We start from the raw sequence: 24,422 nt of genomic DNA on the forward strand, positions 1-24,422 counted from the left end.
CCTCGTAAATAAACAGTGACCATGAACACTAACACAGCTGTCAAATTAAAACTTAAATAATAAACATTAGCTGGCTATCGCACGCACACAGCGCCGCGCGCACAGATGACTTAACATCTGTCCCTAAATTAATTTCGCTATTTGTGTCACGTCTACTGAACATGCTTTAATGGGAAGACAAGCGTTTAAAATGGTATTCGTTGTTCAAACAAAACAGGATACAAAAATATGTTGTTTATGGCAATAATAAACAAATTTAAATTTGTAATCAAACAGAAAAACATGCTTAAACATTTGAATATAAATAAAATATATGTATTTTAGTTATTACAAGATCTTACGTGTCCAATATATAATATAGCAGTGGCAAGAAGTGAAGGATGGAATCGTAACGATTCATAGAATTAGCTCATTGTTAATATAATGTAAATCTGCGAAACTGTTCAGGTCAAGGAATGTAAGTAAATAATTAAAATAATGGCTTAAAACCTAAGGGTACCTTGTTAAATTCGTTGATCGACGCCAAAAAGGTAAGAACTACGGCCAGTCATATACGAACTCCTTGAGAATGAGTCGAGTATAGTGCACAAGTGCTAGTATGTCCTCATGGGCCTTAGGTAAGTGAGACTTGAAGAGGACCCGCGAGACGACACTCACTGTTCCCGCTGGACTTTTTCTCACACTAATAACATATTAACGAACGCACAAGACTCAAGCAGTACTATAAGTAAACTATCCGACTGTAGCTATATTGAAGGTATTGAAGTTCAAGCACTCCGTGTATGACCGACCAAAGCTTAAAACATAACATACATACAGAAATAGATAAAGCATTGGAGACTACAGTGTCATCTTGGTAACAACTCGTATTACCAAACGGTAAGGTTGATTTTGTTATCAATACTGATTGTTGATAATTTAGAAACCTAATTAAACAAATAGAAAATATAATAATTTGATGGTATAACATAAACAGAAAAATAATATTCGTTCCTTTTATATTCTATTGGAATGTTAATTGGATTATGTCTTTTAGAGATTCTCAATCTAACAAACATCAATTTGTTTCCCGTTCTCTTTGTTCTAATATTCGAAAGTTTACTGTATTAACGTCCAAATACAACTATTCTACAGCACGGCGACCTTGTAAATACAAACTACAACAGAACTTATACACTCATTGTAATTAAAGCTTCGAGCACACGAGGTCTCTACGGATATTTACAATCAGCATCAACCTAACTATATTTATAGTCATTGAACTATACGTTACATGTTACACAGAACGCGCACTTTTACATTGCAGTGCAAACCAAATCGGACCTTATGTCTTATGCTTACATGTCAAATTTGTCCAATCAGGAGCTGTCACATTTCGTTTCTCTGCGTGGAACGCGACAGTCTTTTGTTAATTCCTTCTTGCGAGTCTGTTGTCCCATATAGTTCGATGTGTGTGTATAACTTACGTGCGCTTCAGCACCTAAGTGATCCGTGTGTGTGCGGCTACGCGGCCGGCGTAGCGGTGTAGCAGTGGGCGTGGCCTGCGCTCAGGTGTTGAGCGAGGGGAACCAGGCGGCGATGCCCGTCCGCGGCGGGAGCGCGGCCCGCAGCAGCTGCTCCTCGTGCGCGGACAGGCGCAGCAGCGCGGCCAGCGCGCGCGTCAGCTGCCGCGCCTCCAGCTCGCGCGCCGTCAGGAACCGGAGCACCACGTGCTTCAAGTACCTGCCAATACAAACATTATTATTAATTATACGACAAAGCAAAATTGAAACTTATTGACTGAAAAATGAGTTTCATTTTGAAATATACGGTCTAAATCCTTATCAGCTTTTATATTAAATTATATTTACCTTCTACTAATATCTTGTTCTTCTGCCGACGTGAGGTCAGACTTACTGCTCTGCAGCTCACGTTGTAGAGTCTTCTTCATGTCCGATATTCTGTTATCTAACGTTTTTATTTTCTGGAAAGATAAAACTTTAGATGAGGCGACTAACACACTTTTACACTTAAGTAGATATATTGAATTTTTGGTCAACATAAATATAGGAGCTGAAGTTTCTGGGAGTATTAAAGACGTAGAAGTTTCGAAATAAAAAGTTATGATACTAAATTATTGGTGGGTTACAAATAGATTATATTAGGGACATCAAATTGGACTTTACTGACTAAGATACAATGACTCCCGTTTTTATTTGAAAAATATACATTACAAACCTTATTTTTATCACAGATTTCAGTTTCCAAGTCTTGTATAGTCTTCTTGAGTGCAGTCTCGTTTTCTATTAATTCGTCAATTCTTTTCTTTAGATCCTCGATTTCCTTTTTTCGTGCTTCCTCATTTTCTTTTATTAACATACAGGCTGCCTGATTCTGAAACATGTAAAGAATCATTTCGTTAAAAAAACCGACAGATTTTTATGAAATATGTCTAATGTCTAATAACACTCGTACAATTCACCTTTAGTACTAAATTCAAATCTCTTAATCCGTTCGGGAGCTACGATACCACAAACACACAGACAGACACCTCCAACTTTAACACTCCTCTTTTCGCGTAGAAATCTATAATAAAAACATATTTACCTCTTTATGCTGTGCTATGAGTGCATCTAATTCTGTAATTTTAGCCTTCAGCTCCACAATCTCGGCCTCTTGATAGCGCACGTTGCACTGGCTCATCTCGATGCTCTGGGACATGTGCGCGTTCCGCAGCAAGGCTTCGTCTTTCTCACGCTTTTCCCTGTAAAAAGAAATATTGGAATTAGTAGCAATGTTTAAAGATAATGGAACGATTAGCAAAAGAGGACAATAGATAATTCTGAGTGTTTGTGTTTGTAGTTGAGCTATGTAGGTTTTCAATATTATGATAGAGGACTTGACAAAGGAGTTCAAAAGCAGCCTATTTCTAACGACACTGAGAGTCCAACGAGTTTAAGGAAACGCGATTGTCGATAGAAAATACCCACGAACATTTCGTTTTTTTTTTAGCTTGGTAACCTTCAACTGTCTACCTATCACGATTCATGAGGTCATTCATTCCTGGTAACGGACAGACAGACAGACAGGGACTTTAGAAACAGGGGTTTTTTAACGCAAACCATTTACCAGCTATTCACACATTCAGCCACTAATTAACTAAGGATACTACATGGTAGCCTATGCTTTGTCAAATAATGTTTCTAAGACATATTATCTAGAACAAATAGTAAGTTTAAACATAATTTTTAATCAGATTTCCACGGTACACGCTTCCGTGACGATATATCATTATTATGGCCTCGAACTAACACTACCTTATCCAAACATTTTAAACTGTGTCAGAGACTTGTGTTTACTTTATATTTAAAATAGTAATCTTGTTTAAATTAGTCACTCCAAGTAAAATTTTACCCACAATACTCAAACCTCTTCTATAGGGGAAGAGGTTTGTGCCAAACAGTGGGATGTATATAGGCTGGTATCTATTATTAATTAAGATTTTTAGTGTTCCGTATTTGGAAGGTGAAATGATGAATTTCTGCCTGTGTTATAAAACAACAATCGCTAAGATAATGTAGATCGTTTGGTCATTTTATTTTTCACCTAACCTATTTATTTTTATTAAGTCTATTTGTAATGAACACTCTGTGTCGCAAGTCCGACTAGCACTTGACCGGTTTTAAACTACCTATTGTTTAAAAAATGAAATTAAAAGCTAAGTTAAAGGTATTCTAAGTCGATGCCAATTTCACATGGCAACACATAACTAATGTATGGAACAAAAGTTATTAATTTTCTACGGCTTCTTTAAGTACTTTGGCAATTACAATTATACATGGTTTAGAGATTAGTTAGTCATTAATTTTGCAACCAAATGTTATCAACAGGTAATAAATGGCCTTAATGCAGATATTGACTAGACATGAGAAATAAAAAGCAAAGTGTTAAAAAAATAGATATAAAGGAAATTTGAATTTTTCTGCTTTGAGAAATATTTGGACAAAATAAAAAATTGGCGATTTGATTTTAAGCTTTCACACAGCTTAAAATCAAACAGTAGCGTGCGAGCCCGCGGGAAGCTAGTTAAAATATATGATTGTCTCCAATTTCCAATACGATGAAGTTACCACTAAACATAAGACTCAGGAATTTATCACAGTAATTGTAGAAAGTGTATCGAATTGAAGGTAACTTCGATTACAATTTCGACATAGGTATGTTCATTGCTCATTCGATTTATGTACTACTAATATTGTAGAGACCAGCGCTTTAACCATATACAGCCCAGTGAGCCCAGTAAATAGGTGAACTAACCACATTTTCGGTCTATGTACGATTGTGATTGAGTTTATCATGAGATGGAAGAGGCGATCGATTTTGATCTAAATGGCAACTGAGATAGCTTAAACTACTTTTTACCCGATAAAGGAAACACGCGAGGAAAATAGACGGTAACTTTGTAGTACCTACATCTACTTTATATTCTTGCTTTTTTCTTCTAAAGAAACGACTGCCGCATTAAGGAATTAATAATAATGCTTGTATCGCGGGGTCAAAAATATTCAAGTCACATACACTAAGATACCCAGTCAGTATAGACACCATGTAGGTTTATAAGGTATATTACTTACTTGTCAAACTTCCTCTGTATATCCAAGAAGTCGTGTTGCATCTCCGTCACCATGGAGTTCAGGTGGTTGACCTCCGCCTTGGACTCGTCACACATCAGGTTGGACTTGTCCACCTTCTCCCTTAAGATCTTCACCAGCGTCCGCTCGTTCTCCAGAGCCTCAGCCAGCTCTTTGTTCTCTTCGGTCAGACTTTGGATGCGGCTTTCGAAATCCATTGTTTTTTCCTGTAATACGTCCATTTTTAAGACTTTATTTTTATTTTTGGTTTTAACTTTGCAAATTCGTGATACGAGAATAAAAGAAAAAATGTAATTATTTTTGACACTGTATAGTAAAAATAAAACAGTAAATTGTTTTTTTGTTACTTTTCCCACTTCCTTACACTTGTTGATGCAGTGTATCTATCACTCGGCTATGATTAATCGACTGATAAACTAACACTCGTGATATAAACGTACAAAGATAGTGTTTTTCGCGTTCTATTAAAAATATTTACACATTTTTCATAATAACGTTTGAAAGTTAAATCTCTAGCAGTATAACATGAGTCACAGCTCAAATTAGTATTCGAGACAGCGTATGGACAAGAAATTAAACTGTTAAACAGACTGCAGAAGACACCACTGCAGATATATGGAAAATACTCTTTCTTATAATTGTATAGCTGTTTGACTATACACACACCATTTGAGAACATTAAACTTGCTGCACTATTTACTATAAACTGCGGAGTTTCGACAGGCGTGCGTCTCTCGCGGGATCCAGTTCAGCACTAGGTGTTGTGAGTAAACATTTGCAATCATTCCGGTTTTGTTGCAATACTGTATTTTTAACTCCGTAATGCCGGCCGCCTGGCCACTGGACTGTCGTAATGCCAGCTATTAACTACGGAACATGCTAATGTAACGTCATACCAAGTAAATTTAATTAAGTTAATATATAACACTACTAAAATTTTTAAAGGTCATGCTAACTTATTTATTATACCTAGGATCATTCTTGCAAACCAGTTCAATAAAGTATCAGATAATTTGTTAAAAGTATTAAAACTCCACATCACAATTTTTTTTTCATAAACTAAGTAAAGATTGAGTATTCCCAAACCAGGTTTAGAAGTTAGCACAGACATGCACACTAATCTAGCTGTTAGCCAAGCAACACCTCATGCAAAACTAAGGGAAAATCAAAAAGAAATATTTACTGAAATAATTTATTTATACAAATCCGTGCATCACATCAAAACAACAACAATGTGTAAATATAATTTCTTAAAATTTTGTACTCTATATAAATGTATTCAGTATAATATTACTTACTTGGAATGTAGCACTTTATTGTATTAAATAGTTTCGTTGGTTTCAATAGGAATGGAACAATAGGTGCTCAGTCACCTGTGTCAAGTGAATGACTAAGGCGTACATTTGGTCGTGACAAAAGATCACGTGTCGCGTACATAATCAATTTATCAACGCGAGTCTCGATAACAAACAAGAGAGACTATTGATACCCGCCTTTGAAGCAAGCGATGTGCAGATTGATAGCCAAATGCGACCGAACTACAAAAATACACACATTCATGAACAATTATGAGAAAAGATTTTTGCATTAAAAATACGAAGGCTTCGGCCGCAGTTGACAATCAGCTGGTCAAATAAAGTGAGGAAAACAACCCACTCGATCACAGAGTAATCAGAAAGCTACCGTTAACAAACTTGTATTGAATTGCTTATAGCTACCCAAAGAGATACATCAGGAAATATCTAACTTAAATCACAATATAGTACTATGAAAATAAAAAAATCTAAGGACTAATTTCATAAAATTCGATAACGAACAGGAACATAAACAGAAACCGTTGTCTAGGTGTCTGTTTTCATTGAAACAATAAAAAAAACAATAAATCGAGTCGTGAGTCCATAAAAACAATTGCAACCGACTAATGCTTTCGAATAAAGGAATGTATATCACGAGGCACAATGACATTACGTCTATAAACACTGCCTACAACAATTTAAAACAATTCTAATTGTTTTATAAAAGATCATAAGGTATTCTTTCCGCTTTGTGTAAAGGCAAACCCACATAGAAAGTGACATGCCTATATTATAAATTCTACAGAAAATTAAAATATTTATGGTAATTTTATATTCGCCAATACACAAAAAAGATTAGATAACTTACGTCATCATCATCAGCCTTCAATAACCCATAGATGTTCTTTTACACATGCCTATTTCCTCTGTATTTTGCTGTCCACATCTCATCTTGGGCCAAGCTTAGGTCTATACTTAAATGTCCATCGACTTTCGCAATCTAATGTTGTTATGCAATCTAAGATCACAACAACTAATCGAAACCTAGAATCGAGAATGAGCGATGTAATGGATGTACAAACTTTCTCTACATAAGAAGTTATTTTTTATAGTGATTTTTTGTGAGACTTGACTATCCAATCACCGTTGTAATCAGTACATTTATTAATTGATTAAATACACTTAAGAATCAAGACAAAACTAATAAACCTAGTATTTCCTAAAATTATTAAGAATAAGTTTCTTAGCCACCTTGAATATTTTCGACTCATCAAAGTAGAGTTTTATGTTTTTTTCTCAAGTTATTAATTATTATGATGATTTTAACATAAAACATCTAGACAACGGTATCTAGTCATTAGAATAAATCTCTTGCTCACGTAACATCGTTTTAAATGATACAACGAATCTCTAAAAATTAATATTGCAAGTACAAAATATTATTTAATAAGTATCATTGCCAACAATGTTGCATGTGCATAAAATATCCACTAACATTTTTGTTTCAATGCTTTTTAAAAGTAAAAGTGTTTTCTTTAAATATTGTTGGAAAATTTGTCCAAAATCCATCTAGTCTTCTATATCAACAAATACTTTTTGAAAACTATATTAGTTACTTAAAACTGTGGATGAGGAAAACTGTTTAATCAATATAATAAATTAGCTTTTAAAAACCAGTGAAACGATAGATATCCTAGCTACCTTCATTACACACAAAGCTAGTAAAGCTAGGCCAAGAGTGCAATTTCATATCATGTAAGGCCATATATTCACTGTTATTCATACAATTCGACAACAATGAACACACAGCTTTACATATAAAATATAAAAATAGGACGAAACATATAAATCTAATAATTAAAATGTCTAAATGCAAACATTTATAATAATTAATTAATATACGGCTAGATTCTCATTGTAGGTACGTGTAATGACGCCGAACAATCTAAGTTACTGAAAACATGATCTTAACTTTGGATGACGTAACGCCAAAAATGCTACTAACATTGTAATGGAAATAAATTTAATAATACAATAACTATAGACCAAAGATGAAGAACTACAAACAAAAGTATATAGTAGCATTAAAGCACTAAACAATAATGATTCCGAACTCCTTTTAACACGCTTAAATTAAATTAAGAATGTCATTTTTTTAATGGCGTTCCATCTTAGGTAAGCATCAATGTTGCCAGTAGTGTTAATGCGTCAGGGCACGTGTGTAGGCGTATGCGGCAACACTAGTGTTACTATATGGTGTAGAGGCTGACACTCACGGCGGCGCTGTCGGCGGCGGCGCGCGCGCCCTTCAGCTCCAGCGCCAGCGAGTGCACCTCGCCGTTCAGGCGCGCCACCTGCCGGACCACTAGCTTGCTTACCACGACACAATACCACACCCCGTATACCCGAAGAGAGGATACAATAGCATTTTTTGTTAAGATTTGTTTCGTGAAGGTTGAAAAATAGCTGCCTAATAATATAGCTAGATATACGAAGATAATTAGAATAGCGTTTCTTTTAGTATATACATTGAGAGCTGAAAGAGAGAGGGATGAAATATGGCTTCTTTGCTACACTTAAAAAATAAGTGCGTGACTTTGTTACTGAATTATAGTAAACTATCAGTTTCCCTCTTCTGACCCCTTCTGGGACCGTTTATTGATCCAGATAATTACATTTTCGAACATAATATTTGTTACAGAATTAAATTCACTTAATTAAGTTTCCAAAGCCAGATTTTGTAGCTCTTCTCAAATTAATTTTTTTATAAACTCTAAAAACTGTTATCCCATTGTAAAATCTACAAACCTAATTATTCTAAAGAAATTATTATTAACATTTACCAGAATTTCTCCAAAGAAAAAGGAAGGAAGACCAAATATACTTAGTAGAAAAAATAGAGTGAGTACGTCTAGCGCCACCATACAAACTTCATACATATAAACAAGTAGGCATAATAACGTACGATAAATCTACACTACAATAAAAAGTATATATACCTTAGCTTCACTGTTCGCCAAGTTCTGTTTAGTTTTCTCTAGTTCCGCGGCGGCACTGTTGAGTTTATCTTGCATCTCTTTCTTTTCGATCTCTACCCGTCTCCTTTCAGATCCCTCCTCGCCTGCTTGCCGCGACAGTCGCGCCACCTACGTCACAACTCTACATGATGACTTATTGTAGAGATTGATGATTGTAAAATGTATTGTGTGTTGTTGCATAAATTAATAATTAATAATAATTACATCTACCTACCTTAACATGTGAAGGGTCACGGCAATTAAATATAAATAAAATAAAAATATACATATAATATTCTATTTACATCATACATGTTTCATTAATACCATAATGTTTCATTAAGACAGTATAGTCTTAGAATATTAAACTAATTTTATCATTATATATTTAACAGTAACATGCATAATTATTATAACTTATTATCCAGACTGATCAGTACTTAAAAACACCCGATTCCCATCAATAATATGTACAATCTATGTGCTTAACAACGTTAAGATTAAATTGTTAAGTGCTTCAGCGCGTCCATAATTAAACGCAAAAAAATACTCTTAAGAAAACATATTTTTCTCCTTTTACCAACCAGAAAAAACACTACTCATTAAATATGCCTATACCTATACTAGACACCTACACACATAAAACTGAAAGCCATCTCAAACATTGCCTGAGAAATACTTGACTTACTTGAGCATACAAATATCTGAGGCAAATCAAATCAGGTTTTACCACAACCATATTTTATACTATGCACTAAGAAGAACTATAATTATGTACAGTAGCAGTTAATGTGTTATTATTAAGAACAGACACTTATATGTACATTTTAATTAGTTTACTGTCGGTTAATGTTGCATGCTTCATGCTCACGCCTTTATAATGCACATCACACATAACGTACATTGATGGTTCATGCAATGATATATGTACTAAATTAATGGACATATTATGACGACTTCAACACGCTATGACAAGGTTTGTCGCAGTTTACAAATATTTTGACATTAAAATTGCCAGGATTTACCTATTATTTGATGCAACACCTAAATGCACTTTTACACGAACAGAAACATCGGCAGAATTTTGCAAGAATCAAACTCTTTGCAACCTTATTGGGAAAAAAGGCATCTACTAGGGGCCATCTTTGCTCCACAGGGAACTAGACATAGATGATCCAAGGTTCATATACTCAAAATTTTAACAAAATATAGTACCTGTGTCTCCAGCGATGCTATCTGCCCACTCCAGGAGGTCTTGACGTCAGCGAGCGCCATCTTGGCTTCCTGTAGCTGTCGCGTCAGAACGGCGCGCTCACGACACACGCGGTCATAGTCAGCACACTCTGTTGGAGTCACTTCACGTTTGTCTGTATGGAAATAAAAAGTATGTTAGCGCACAAGATGAACAAGAAACTAAACTAAAAATAAGATCTAAACTTTATTACGAAATGGTCAATAAATGTTTGTGAATCCTCGGTTACTTTAATCAAATTGAAAGAAGCAAATTGTTTAGAATTTCTACATCAAGTAATATAATCCTCGTGTAGCAGGTGCTTTCACAAACATTCAAATCGTCTGTGCAAAGACAGAGTAGCATTCGTGAATCACACAAAGGCTTGTCCTACGCGAGGATCAAACCATCAAGACGTCGCACACAGTGTGTTAAGCATGGTAACTTTAGCTATTTGGGCATCAAAATATTTCATTGACTTTTGCCCAGACATGTTACAGGCCTGATATATTTTGACAGCTATTTCTAAGTTGTGCGTCCTCACCATCGTCATGCATGTGATGATGCGGATGGTCAGGCGGCAGCGCGGCGGCCACGAGCGCGAGCCTGTCGGCCAGGTCGGCGGCGCGCGCCTCCGCCGCGCTCAGCGCACCGCTCAGCTCCGCCCGCTCGCGCGCCCACTCGCGCCGAGACTGCTCCAACTCCTCCTATGAACATAGTATTCATTAGTTATAAACTTATGAGTAGACAGTAAACAAAGCGAATGTTGTTTAGAAAACTGCCGAAAAAAAGATGTGCAGTGAAAAAAAATATTTTCTCTGTGAAAAGTGATTACTGCTGTAAGAAATTTATGTTTATGGCACAGGGTGTTTCGCAAAGATTCAAGTCACTCACACAAGACACGTATGATTACGTATGTATGTAATAGCTTCTGAAAAATTTCTTGAACACATTGCAACCGCCTGTTTGCATATTATTATAACTTTATCCCATATTCTTACTGTTTAAACAAAAGCCAAGATAGTACAATACAAGTGTTTTTTGCTCACATTGAGCGCGTCAAGTCTGTCTTGCGCGCGTTCTGCGGACGCCAGTTGTGTCTTCAACTCTGTGACTAGTCTTTTAGCTGCATCTCGCTCTGTGGTTGCTTTAGCTACCTCGGCTTGCGCGGTACGGGCTACTGCCTGTGCAGCTGCTGCCTCTTCCCCTAGAGAGAAAATGATTGTTATAATCCATTATATAGCCAGAAAGTAATTTTTTTAAGAAGACACTAAGAATGAAATTGATTAACATCTATTGATATTAAGTTTAAAGAAGATTTCAGGACCTTCCCCACTTCATGCAAGTGTGATATGTGGGATGTATTAAGGCTGGTATTGCGATGAATCATAAATGCTTTATTATGATGGCTTCGTTATCCAGAGCAGACAACTAAGTAAATGAAAATATAATAAATTCCAACAAATTAAAAGTACCATACGAGATTTAAGATATTTATAAAATAACTCAACATACCAATGCAGAGTATATCAGTAATTACCTACTAAAGTATTAAAAACTTGTAAATGTTTGCCAACTGACCTTGCACCGATGCAAGTGAAAGTTTCAATTCTTCAATCTTTTGTTCCCAATAGGTGTCTCGCTCCCTCAGCTTGGCTTCCAATTGAGAGGAGTACTGCTGTTGTAATACAGCCTGGTCGATCTTACCACCTGTGCGCTCTGACAAGTACGACTCCAGTTGTGGTGATATTGACTGTAAAAGACAAAGCAAGAAGTTATTACAAAAAAAATCATTTTTCACAAAGGAATTACTATGACCATGCAGTTAAGAAATGTGAATCAGTTCAAATTTCACAATAATATTATGTTTAAAGTATGGATCTACTTATTAAAAAATATATATTAATAATAAATGTGGCAATGAACAACTTTTGAAGAAGCTTTGATTTTTAATGACTTACATCTGAAGTAGAATCTCCATGACCACCGGAACTGGAAGGGCTAGATGTTGACTGTGAATCAAATAAATTAATACGAAAGTCAATATGACAGCCTTTACACCACAATCAATTAAAAATTATGTTGAACCATAAAATAATATGATTAAACACAATGTAGTTTAGCATAACTGAATAAACAGACTGTAAATAACATCACAACTTAATTAGTTTCGTAATGATAATCGATAGAACACGTTATCGGCTTACCGAGTCGTCTCTGAGAGTAATTCTGCCGAGAAAGGCTCCGCTCCGCCAACTACTGGTTATTTTACTGATGTCACTGCCAGTTTCTTCTTTTATCTTACTTTTCAAACTCGCGAACATTGTAACTTGCAGTGACGTTTCTAAAAACAATCAAAATATATCACCGACAGTAGTAACTTAACTCGTTCGCCAATGCAAATGACCATGATAACGTTCGATAGCTTACCAGTTTTGAGCGAAAATAATGCAATGCGAATCCCGTAGAGAACCAGTTACATTTAAATAGTCAAAAAAAAATATTTATAACATGGAAACACCTAACACCTGAAGAGAACATATTTGCTTAACCAGTTTAAACACCAATTAATTAGGAGTAAATTAGAAATTGTTCGCACAAAAAAAAGATCACTTAATCACTCAAATGTCACTGAAAAATTGTGACATGTAATTTCTGACATTGACAGTTTGACATCGAAATCTGTGAAGTTAGTGTGGTACTTGTCAGATACAGTCAGAATTTAAAATGGTAAGTCGATTGTTAAATTTGATTTAAAATTATATCTGATCGACTTTAATCTTCAAAAGTAAAGTATAATTAATTTTTAAGATTATTTTTGACTGTGTAAACTTTGTACGTAGCAAACTATTATGAGGTAACTAAATGCAGTTATGGTGAAATTATACCACAAATTAATGACACTATACTAATTACAGTGAACGAAGACCTACTAAATACATAGATACTAATAATAACTTCAGTTCTGGTCTAACAGGTTAGTTAGTGTGACTATTAAGAGCAAGGGTCTGAGGTTAGCTAAGTTGTGACAAAATTGCAAATTTAATCAATCGACTAAAACATGTTCTTAAAATCTTGTCTAAGTCAGAATACAGTATTAATAAATAGGACATTGCACTAAGTTTTTTGAGTATCGGAGCAGTTCAAGAAATTCAAACGATTGGTATTTTGATGATTTATATCATTCTAAAATACTGTTTATAGTGCTACTGTGCAAGGCATTGAATTTGCTTATTTATTTTTATTTTTATTTATTTTTTTATTATTTATTTATTTTTTATTTATTTTTTCAGATCTCAGAGCTAGTTCGCTTAATAATAATGGATGCGTTCGTGAGGAGGTTCCTGTCTCTGGAGCCCTGACCACTGGCCCTGTGCCCGTTGCCGGTTGGACACTATTCTTTATATTTTAAAATATATGTTGTTTTTTTATATCTATTTAAAAATGTAATTTATATGGTGTAAGGTTTAAACAAAGGAAATAATAATAATGGATGCGTAATTTTTCTTTTATCCCGCCAGCATAAATTTATCAAATAACAATAAATGTACGTTATTTTTTGAGAAATCATCATGTCTCAAGCCCGTGACGCCTAATGTAACGTCTTCTTCTAATCAAATGATTTTTTCTTTTATTTTTTTTTCCAAGTCATCATCCTTATTATGCCTATTGTAATACTTACATCAAGTGCACAGTGCTAGAGCGTAATAATAGGTAGTTGTCCTAGTAGTATAATTTAGTATTTACTAAACCAAGATACTACAAAGGGTTCGCTGTCGTTCTTCCCGTCCGTAAGTCTGTCACCAGGCTGTATCTCGTAAACCATGATAGCTAGGCACTTTAAAGTTTCACAGATGGTGTATTTTCGCTCTCTTCTTAACTTTCGAGGAAATTTAGTATTGAGGTAGATGGTACCTTTCTTTAAAGGAGGGCTATATTTTCGCAGCTATAATCGACTTCCAAGGGTGTCCGTTAAATAGTTACCGTACTCTTCCGAAAGGGAATGAATTATATTATTTCGAATTATTACTATTATGAATTTTTGTGTGCACGTTTAGTGAGAATCAGCCTGTGCTATGTATACCAGATAAGGGATAAGGGTTGTTGTATGTACCTAATGTCGTTTCTTCACCTGAAATTCCCTAAAAATAATTTAGAGCAAATCAACGTTTTTCGGGTCAGTTAATGTTTTTACACAAAATACAATTTGATAAGATATAAGATTGTAATTTGAATTAAAAATAACGTCCATTTGAGACCAAAATACTCACTGGTTAAAGTACATTACACATGAACCTTCTGTCAACTGCGCAGAATAAGTACCAACATGTTTCTCTCATTCATCTCATCACGGGTCCCCCGGTTGAGTAGCGTGACCTCATTGCTTTTTAGGTCACAGAATTGACACGTGGATAAGGGCCAAGGTTACGTTGAAGGATGCCTTACGCTCTAATAACATTAGAGACTTTAATTCAAGTATGTATAGTTGACCTGACCTTATTTTGTACCATTTTTCTTAGCTTTGGCGTATTTTACGTTTTGGCAGTGATGTTATTAACGTATATGTAATCGTGTCGATTAAATTTAAAAGAATGGGAACAAGCGTAGTTAAACTGCGAGTTTTACGCACAGGAAGGTTGTAGGTTGTAATCGACTATTACAAAATATAGTCTGAGCTAACAAAACTAGACTGTATTAATATTTTGACTTTTTATGAACCCAGATGTTCTTATTTTAAACTACGGATTTGTGTAAGTGCTTGAGATAAAGTCATGTATAGTGATGAGATAGTTACCTACATACTTACTTCAAAAACAAGATCCATACAAACCAATAAATATTTCTGGATTCCTCTTGTCTGTCATCTTATATATTTGATATTGTAATAGGGGAATACCAGCATGTTCCACTGTAGTGCAAAGGCCTCTTTGCTTAAGGCGAAAGATTGACCAATGACACATCTTAAATCAAATATTATTTCTTAGAGGTTCGGGTAGTCATCAACAGAATGAAACAATCAGATCACATATTCAGTTGTTTATTATCTATACTGTACTCAAAATTGATCCGAAGATCACATCACATAGTAATTTCATAAATAATATTACAATGTCATGTACTTTCTGTGATTGTTCGTGAATAAAAAAATGTTCACAATATTATCAATACTTTGTTCACTGGACCGGTTTACCTTTAAGTAGATTGTAGGTACATACTACATAATAAGATACCATTACTTAGGTATTCAAACAACTTACAGTGTATTTGATGAGAGATATAATAATCAATTATTGTGTTGCAGTTCATTTTTTTGTCAATATATTTACAGTTTTACATTTTTTTTTGTGATTTACAAATAAATTCTTGAATATTTAATTAGGTCATCATTATTCCATTTGGATTTATAATAACAGTACTTTATAGTTAAAAATATCACAAAAATGAAATATATTATGTGTAAGACACACGCAACATTAAAAATACAACAAAAGAAAAATATAAAATCCACTAGAAACCTTGGGCCAGAAGAGTCCCTTCTAAACAGGAAGGATACTTTCGATGTTCTATATTTCATAACGGCAATTTGATACCATAATTATTATTATCACACTAATTAATTATAAAAGTAATCGATTGTCTTACAATAAATGCGTCAGATCATAAAATTTTGATTATAAAAATTATAGGCAACAAATAATTCATGAAACGATAAATTTTAACAAAAAATAAATGACAACTTATATATTTAAGACTCATAGTGCCGTATTGATAAAAGTGAAGTGTTCACCTTAGCCACTAGCACGGGACCGATAATAACAATCAACATAAACACAAACGCAACGAGTTACTAATGAGTTTGACTCCGCATCCGATATTCACCTTTTATCGATATGGCATTCCACTTACGTTACGACAATAAATATAACACGCTTACACATTAATCACTTCTTTAATTCCGACGCTAGGAATTATTTCATAATATATACCTAAAAATATAATCACGGCACAAGTATCCCTCCGACTAAATTACTAACGTAGTGTCACTTTATCAGGATTTAGAATCAAATATGTATTATGTATCTTAAATATTTCATTATTAATATATCATTATCAAAATATCCACTAAATGGGAGGAATAAATCAAATTATTAATATTTATTCTAACATTAATCGCATGACTGATCAACAAAAAGGATATGGACTAGGAATAATATTAGGCATTAGGCTTCCATGCCTTCGGGTCGCGCGCGCCGGCCGCGGGCTTGCGAGCGCGGCGCGAGCGGTCGCGAGGCCGCTCGGGCTCGGCGCGGCTCGGCGCGCGCGATCCCGCCTCTCTCTCTATCCGCATATCACCTCTACATACATACGACGATATAAATTTGATCAAAACGTTAATACTGTTTGTGTTGAAAACAATATAGGTAGCTATTTCTTTATGCTGTACTCACCGAGAGGTAATCGGACTCGATCGTCGGTAATATTTTGTGCATCGATAGACGGGAATCGACCGGAAAAGAATGATTATCTAGCAAAATCTATCTGGAATAAAAGCCGACGTTCTATCCTAGAATTTAGGTAAATAGCTTGGAAGTATGCCTTCTTCGTTTTAATATTGTCCGATAACTTTCATTGTATTATGAATATCTGTCCTCTATCACTCTACGAGTGTCGTGATCGTATGCTAATGTGTGAACCGGGCGACGCATCGGCGTCGTGGGATGTGGGATGTGGTGCGAACTGGATGGCTCCTTAAGGGAAGAACGACGTACCGACTAGTCGCAGCGAGCGGCCGCGCGTCCGACTCGCGGGCTGCGCGCGCCGCTCGACACACGCGAATTGTGCTCCGGCGTCAAAAGTTTCAGTGCCGAGGGAGAGAAGCGGCTACTCTATTGGTGTTTCATTACTGACTCACTTAATCTAATCTAGTGTAAAACTTGTCATCTAGAAAAAAATAAATTTATAACGTACGTAAAAAAGTAACATAATTCTCACAAAAATGCTCACGTTAGGAGTGGGGTGATGCAACTTTTGACACCGGCGTCCCCATCGGCCGTCCGCGCCCGGACGCTAGCCGGCGCGGGCCTGGCCGGGTCCGGCGCGGCCGGCCGACCGGGACGGTGCTTTCGCACCACCCGTAAACATTACATCGTTTGCTTATATACAACAAAGTTTTCGTGCGGCGCCCGCTGACGACCGCACCGATCTTTACAGGAACTCATATCGTATCTTAAAAAAAATATACAATAGTAATAAAACATTTGAAACCTCACTAACTACTATTCGACGATCTCGGTACGATCTCGATAAAATTACTCAAACGGCTCCGGCGTCTCGAAATCTATTCATATCACAATCGCATGACCGTGCCTGAGAATCATATCCCGCTACTTATGTACACACTCTTTCCCGAAGACTAACGCACTCCAGGCGGGGACGGGCCGCGAGCGCGCGCGCACGCGGCCCGCCCCGGCCGCTCTACACTAACCGATATTCACTAAGATATCACCACCTCAGCCGCGGGAGCGACAGTAGGATACTTGCCGAACCTGCCTTTCCCGAGTGTGCCAGAGGCGCGATCGATATGGATAACGCGGGGCGCGGGCGATGAGGGACTTGGGTTCTGGAGGGTTTGGTGCTCATGAGGGGTGGGGTGGGGGATGGGGGCGAGGGTGCGGCGGTGGAAGGTGGCGGGGCCGGTTAGGGGGGGCGCAGCGCGGGCGGCAGCTGCACGGGGATGTGGTAGTAGCGGCAGGCGGCGCGGCGGCACGTGCCGGCGGCGGCGTCGCGACACACCACCACGCGGCACCCCACCACCTGCAGCCCGCACCCTGCAACATCACGACAACTCCGTCAGCCCCGCTCTCCGGTACACTCTTCCTCACATCACACCATACACAGACACAGTCAGTTCAGGGTACACAATAGAAAGAGAGATGAGATCCATGTATTATGCACCGCTACAATGTCTCTATGATCTAACATTTTATAGAGTGATAACTATCTTATGGTCATGATCTAAACGATACTCAGTGCATAACACGGGGTTCACATTAAATTATGTCTACATAGTATATGAAATGTTAAGCGAAAAACTATGACTAGTGAAACTACACCATTTTCAACTAATAGGTACTTAAAAGTGTTACATTAAATAGTAATTGAATTAAAAACAGAAATATCTAAACTAAACTGGTTATATAGTTTTAGTTCAGTCTACAGATAGATTTTCTACTTTAATATATTAAAACTACGCTATTGATGAAAATACAAAAATGTGGTGATCATGCAGATATACAAGGGAGGAGGAAAGGGGACATTTCTATCCATGATCTGAAAGTTTGACGTATTTCTGTCAATTGATTAGTAACACGTTAACAATAAATCAGTGATTCATGTATTGTTCATGAGTAGATCAGAAGAGAATGAGCCTTAGTTTAAGGAGTGTATTGTATTGTCCTTACCTTCACGAATATGAACAAATCTGCAGGTAGGTCTTGTACATCCTTGTCGATTAAAATCTTGGCACACCGGGAGGGTGTCCAGTAACTGCAAATATAATAACATGCCAATTAGTATTTATTGTCATTACCTTATTTCATGTTCATAAGAACCGAAAGTCCCACAATGCTTACGATGTTCGACACAGCGGTATTTAAATGCTTTCACAATATTGAACAGTAATTAAATTGGAGTATAATATATTCGTTGGTTGTTTTCGTTGTCTGATTCTTATTTCAATAATAATCTCTTGTTATAAACAAATTAGTCATTTTGTGATTGGACATGAAAACTTTTTGGTTCATTCCATCTTGTTCCACATTTGGATACATCTACATCACTAGTGCATTTCTAATATAAACAAAAGTATTTTTTTTTCTAACCACTTGTGTCACCAATATTCGCATTGTAGAACGATAGTTCGTATGCAGCTTACAACTATAACTCTACTTCATAAACAGTCGATAACGTTACTTAATTTTAAGTATAGTAAAATATAAACTACTCTTATTAAACACTAGTGTAAATATGTAAGAGTATATCTGTCAGATTAAGGAGTAACGACGGTTTATGAATTGTTATGTTAATAGTGTTAATGCTAAAGTCTAGTTCATCACTGATTGGACATTCATACATCTGACACTGAACATTATCCTCATTGCACAGCCGTCTGAAAAATAACGCTGAAATAGTTTTTGTAATATCAAAGAGCAAAGTATTATAAATAGTTGACTACAGTTAACCTAGCACATTGTATTGAATTAAGGTTCCCTACTCGTGTTAACCTGCCGAAGTGATAGATATTAAGAGAGTAGGTATGCGTGTGTAGTTTCTCAGTCGCTACATAACATTAACACAAAACGGGACACACGGAAGGCGAAAATTGCTCGAAATCAAATCTTGTTGCTGCTTCAATATTACAAGAACTTTACAAGATTCGTTGCACAATATGATTGGAGCTTCCAAGCATTCTTTTGAATTACGTGCGCGCTGATATCAATCATGTGTGTCACCTTTATATTGTACTACTGTTGGGATAATAGTATGCAATATTAAAAAGAATAGTAAATTAAGAGCCCACAGTTGGAGTTATTCTCGTGACCGAGCTTCCACAACCGTCAGAGAGTGTAAGTACGCTGCACTATGCACATAGTAGGTATGAATATATAATATCTAAATGGCATGCAGAACGCTTGAAGTATAATCATTATTGCGCAGCCAATCTTATTTAAGCGTGACTATATTTTACAAAAAAGCTTAAGCATGATGCTAGACAACTTTTACCAGGGCAAGGGCGTACTAGAGGTTTTGTAGCGTCCAAAGTGTACCCATAAATACCAACTGTTGCTATAATAAAGCTAAAAGAGGCTGTGTGGGGAGAGTTACGACATGTGTCTGCGTCGGCTGTGATGATTTTAGATCTTCCGATGTTCTCAGTAGAGGAACAGAGGACGTCATGCTTATCGGTACGTTGTCATGGTTATAATGTAAATAGACAAATTAAATTTATACCTTTAGCTTACATGACAGTTCTGGACGTGACATGTTAGTGGTAGTACAAACTGCAACATAATGACCATTAGAGAGTGCGGTTACTGTACGACAAACAAAAGAAAACCAAGTATATTATTACATCTACGTGAACACTTTAAATAAGCGTCAGAGAGGCCTCAACAAGTCGTAAGCGAGGAATTGAAGCCGCAACGGCGAAGCATTTTAAGCATATGGAAGAAAATTCGAAGTAGCGAGAGCAAATCATTGTCAAGTGTACGTGCCTTATGCATATAGGAGGTTACAAACATGTTTAGGATAGAATATTATTTACTTCTACTATTTTGTTACAATAAGAACTTCGAATTTTCTTCTTTTCACCATCGTCACTTCAACTACCAACTACGCATAAAATAATTGTTTACAAAAAGCATTGAAATGAGTGTAAAATAAACCCCCTTATTAGCAGTTGATAGTTGATATTGGCCAAAAGGTGAATTTCACTGTAACCAAACAGTTGACCCAGCGTAAGTCAAACAACTAACATTATATTTACACACATCATAACATTATTAGGCAAGTTTAAGAATATTAATAAGACGGTCAACTGTTTAGTATAATAAAATGGCTTCGTTAAAATTCAATAATAAACATGACCTTTACTGAAACTGCCGAGTTGATTAGATTAGGTATCATTAGAAGCATAATATTGAGGTAAGGTAGCGTTTAAAGTTATCGTTGCAATTCCATGCAAGTGTCAGGCGGCGTGTTTCAGTATAGGCTCCAAACAGGAAATCACTTATACTGAGGATATTATAGTAAGCTGATTGTATCTTACCGGGTGTAAGCAAGGCAATACTGTAGAGTGACTTCTTCCACATTTGAAAGCAAGTATGTCTCACTATACAAAACTAAAAATCATCAACAAGTAAGTTGTAGCATCAACTGTTCATTACAATATATATTGATACAGATACAGCACAATGACTAGATGATGTGATGGTGACATAGAAACATGAGACGGCTGACAAGCGATGCCATCAGCCGGCGACCGTCACAGAGCGGTCGCTGAGTCCTCGTACCTCCACTGTGTGCTGGCCGATCAGATACACAAATAATACGTGTCCAGCCTGGCGCCTGTATCAGCAATCAAGGAAGATATTCTCAGATAAGTGCATATTATCACGATATTATTACTGCTATTCCTTATAGTCTTCCTTCGATGCGTCTTGTCAGGTTGATTAAAAAGCGTCATTTCACCAAGCGCACCTTGTCCCGCTGTTGTGAATGGCCCGCTAGTAGTGATCGTGTTTGTCTGTTGTTTGCTCATTGTTAACAAGCGTTGGTTCAACCTACTAAGCTCGCCTCAAGCGTCACAAACTAATACTAAATACTTCTACAGAAGCCGAGTGAAGAAGCAAGCTCTGAAGTTCTATGTGAGATCCAAAGTTGGAAGATTTACTTCTTCACATTTTATCAAATTTTAAATTACTATACGAATAAAAGGATTACTTTTTACAAGATTATGACATAGGCAAATTTATAGCTGTATGAAATATGTATATTGTCTTAATTCTTATTAGAATATGTTAGGCCCATACATTTTACTAAAACACATAGTCACAACAACTTTGATACTTAGTTTAATTTTCGAATATTAAAAGTATGTTGACTTCGAGCTTTGTGAACAGAACATAATAAGCGGCAGTCGTAGAGGTGTAGGGGTGATATGCGTTCGATAGCGTACTGGTTAGAGCGAGGCAAGGTTTTCGTGAGCCGGTCAGTGCGGGTGGCGGCAGCCATGGGTAGCCGGGGATAGCCGGGGATAGCGCAAGGATGTGCCGTGGAGCGAACTAAATACTGACGAATACTGCGTTAACACAAAGTCACCTCGCACGCCACTTGTGCTAACTGCTTATGGAGACGCCAAAGCACAGTCCAATACTTGAAATTCACAGTCGACAAAACTGTCTTAAATGGTTTATTAGACATATTATTATTTAACTCTGGTTAGCAGTGTGCCTTCTGGCGAGGAATAATATCAGTTAATTTAGAAGTTGTAATTATTTTCCAAACTGTCCATTGTTTATTCGTCAATAGTTTTTTTTTCATAGTGTATTAGGCGTCTCCAGGTAGAAGTGAAGCTTCCGACAAGCGGCGCGAGGCGAGTGCGGGCGAGTGCGAGCGGGGCGGGAGGTGCGGCACGCGGAACACGTTACCTGTCCGCGCTCGTCGGTGTACACCACGTACGGCGCGTTCGGGGGCGCACAGCCTGTCCGTCCCGACACAAAAAGCGACAAAAGATTGCAATGCAGACGACAGCCGAAGCGTCATTCGGAAGGCATGAAACAGAAAGCGATTTAAATAAATAGAAGGAGGTGCGACCGAAAGAAAACTGCGGAGGTGACGCTCGTCACCCCCGCGCCACTACTGATGAACACGTCGGCACACTTAGCGCACACGGGAGCCACTAGAATAATGAGAAAAATACCTGATGAGCCAAACGTATAGGGGTGTTGGATTCTATTCCATGCGAAAATTAGAAGGCAGCTGTGTTAGGTGCGGGCCTGCTGTTGCAAGCCGGTAACCACTAGGTAGGTACGGGATCGACACATCGGCCAAAGCGCACCCGTGCGGAGCTCCTCCGAGAACAAGCGTGTACGTAGCGGGATCGACGGACCAAGCGCTCAACTCTCAGTACGACGATAGGTACTCACGATAAACGACGATCGACAAGAGGTAATAAAAAAACGTACAGTCATGCATCTCAAGCGTTATTATTACCGGGATCGTAGATACGAGAAATATACACGCATAGGGTAATAACGGTAAGTGAGTAGAGATACAGTAGTATATATATATAGCGTAAAACTACCGAGACATCCGCGAGGGCGACGCCGCTCGCTTCGTCCTTACAATAATACAATACAAATGTGACAACACGCCTAGCGCTAACCGCCCCGACAGGCCGGGGCGGGACACTCGGCCGCACACGTACGAGTCTCTACGCGGAGACCCCGCGTCCCGCGCCCCGCCGACCGCGCCTGCGTCTATGTCGTCTTCATCTTTTTGTAAGGGTTGACGGCCGCCGCAGCCGCAGCCGCCGCCGCCGCGGCCGCCGTGGGCGGCGTGGGCGGCGGCATCGCGTACATGAACGGCTGCTGGTAGTATGGCACGGGCATGGGCGGCGCGGGCCAGCCCGGCCGCATCATCATGGGGTGCGGCGCGCGCATCAGCCCCGCGTGCTGCATGCCGGCGCGGGCCTTCAGCGCTTGCTGCGTGTATGCGGCCGCCGCCTGCGCCATGGCCGAGTGCTGCGCGGCAAAGGCGAGGGCCGCCACGTAGTTCTTCTGCGCGACCTCCTTGGCCATGGCGGCGGGGTCGGGCGCACCCGGGTCGGACGCGCCGGCGCTGACGGGCGGCGACGGCGCGGGTGGAGCGGGCGCGGGGGCAGGCGGCTGCGGCGCGGACGACACGGCCGCGGGCGCGGGGGCGGCCGGCGGCGGCGCCGACACGCTCGACGCAGCGCTCGCGGTCGGCGGGGCGGACGTGGCGGGCGCGGGGTACTCACATGACACGGGCACGAACGGCTGCTGGAGCTGCATCAGCTGCTGGTAGGTTGTCGCCGGCTGGTACACGGGCACGCCCGCTTTGTCGGCGGCGGGTCGCTTATACGGCACCACGCCAGGAAAGGCCTGCAGAAAGTAAAAATAAGTATTAGCTATAAGTTGTAGCTGGAGCAACAATAGTGTCACTGTCGCGTATGATACTTACGAAGTTATCGTAGTAGAAGGATCCGACGCTTTTCATGTCCATCTGAAACGAGAAACAAACGGTTGAACGGGGGCTCCGGGCGGTGGGCTTCGTGCGGGCGAGGGCGGCGGGGCGCGAGGGGCGGGGGGGAGCCCTCGCGCCGCGCCGCGCTCGCCCGCAGCAGGAGGGAGAGGCGCGCGGAGGGATCGTGCGGGCGGGAGCGGGAGCGGAGGAGAAGCGTGCAAAGCTGGCGTTGTACCGGTGGCGGCTCGAGCTCGGCGGGCGCCGGCCGTTTCTTGCCCGGCTCCGAAGTCGCACTCGCTGCCGGCTGCTGGGCTGCGGCGGCCGTCTACGTGAAGCGAAGCGTCGCAGGACGGGACAGAAACAATAACGATGTAGTAGATGCACAGAATACACCTAAAGCTCGGCGTAAGGTGATATTATGCGATAGATAAAAATAAAATAAAAGTTAAGCGTGAGTGCGACGGAAGCGTGGCGCGAGCCG

The 24,422-nt window shown here is 38.7% G+C and overlaps 2 protein-coding genes across 13 annotated transcripts in view; both read right to left on the reverse strand.

Annotated features, from left to right (window-relative positions):
• Nucleotides 1–1,423: 1,423 nt before the first annotated feature.
• Nucleotides 1,424–12,824, reverse strand: LOC113501236 (golgin subfamily A member 1). 3 transcript variants are annotated; one of them, XM_026882312.1, is made up of 14 exons: nt 12,605–12,824; nt 12,382–12,518; nt 12,136–12,186; nt 11,756–11,927; nt 11,224–11,381; nt 10,719–10,881; nt 10,159–10,310; nt 8,926–9,072; nt 8,203–8,280; nt 4,614–4,837; nt 2,587–2,743; nt 2,218–2,373; nt 1,851–1,963; nt 1,424–1,722 (listed from the first exon to the last, which is right to left on the reverse strand). In XM_026882312.1, exons 2-14 carry the CDS (start codon nt 12,496–12,498, stop codon nt 1,548–1,550), a joined length of 1,863 nt encoding a protein of 620 aa, XP_026738113.1. In that variant the 5' UTR covers nt 12,499–12,518; nt 12,605–12,824; the 3' UTR covers nt 1,424–1,547. The 3 variants fall into 3 exon arrangements, with proteins under 3 accessions (XP_026738113.1, XP_026738114.1, XP_026738115.1); XM_026882313.1 differs by lacking the exon at nt 8,203–8,280; XM_026882314.1 differs by lacking the exons at nt 8,203–8,280; nt 8,926–9,072.
• A 4,985-nt stretch (nt 12,825–17,809) lies between these two features.
• LOC113501159 (protein muscleblind) overlaps nt 17,810–24,422 on the reverse strand; it is a 95,082-nt gene continuing 88,469 nt past the window's right edge. For 7 of the 10 annotated variants that reach the window (XM_026882205.1, XM_026882207.1, XM_026882206.1 and 4 more), the window contains 5 exons: nt 24,177–24,266; nt 23,939–23,980; nt 23,736–23,859; nt 18,637–18,721; nt 17,847–18,003 (listed from right to left, as the gene is read on the reverse strand). In XM_026882205.1, coding sequence (XP_026738006.1) covers nt 18,687–18,721; nt 23,736–23,859; nt 23,939–23,980; nt 24,177–24,266 — 291 coding nt within the window. In that variant the 3' untranslated portion in view covers nt 17,847–18,003; nt 18,637–18,686. Of the gene's footprint in view, nt 18,004–18,636; nt 18,722–23,735; nt 23,860–23,938; nt 23,981–24,176; nt 24,267–24,422 lie in introns of all 10 variants that reach the window. The other 3 variants (XM_026882208.1, XM_026882212.1, XM_026882213.1) reach the window with 2 other exon arrangements.

Source organism: Trichoplusia ni, chromosome 15 (assembly GCF_003590095.1).
Source record: "Trichoplusia ni isolate ovarian cell line Hi5 chromosome 15, tn1, whole genome shotgun sequence".
NCBI classification, from domain to species: domain Eukaryota; kingdom Metazoa; phylum Arthropoda; class Insecta; order Lepidoptera; family Noctuidae; genus Trichoplusia; species Trichoplusia ni.

Coding starts and splice junctions, on each gene's coding strand:
- LOC113501236 (XM_026882312.1), bottom strand. CDS start 12,498: ATGTTCGCGAGTTTGAAAAGTAAGATAAAAGAAGAAACTGGCAGTGAC. Junction 2,744..4,613: donor ATACAGAGGAAGTTTGACAA/GTAAGTAATATA, acceptor TTCTTTTTACAG/GGAAAAGCGTGAGAAAGACG. Junction 2,374..2,586: donor TCATAGCACAGCATAAAGAG/GTAAATATGTTT, acceptor TACATGTTTCAG/AATCAGGCAGCCTGTATGTT.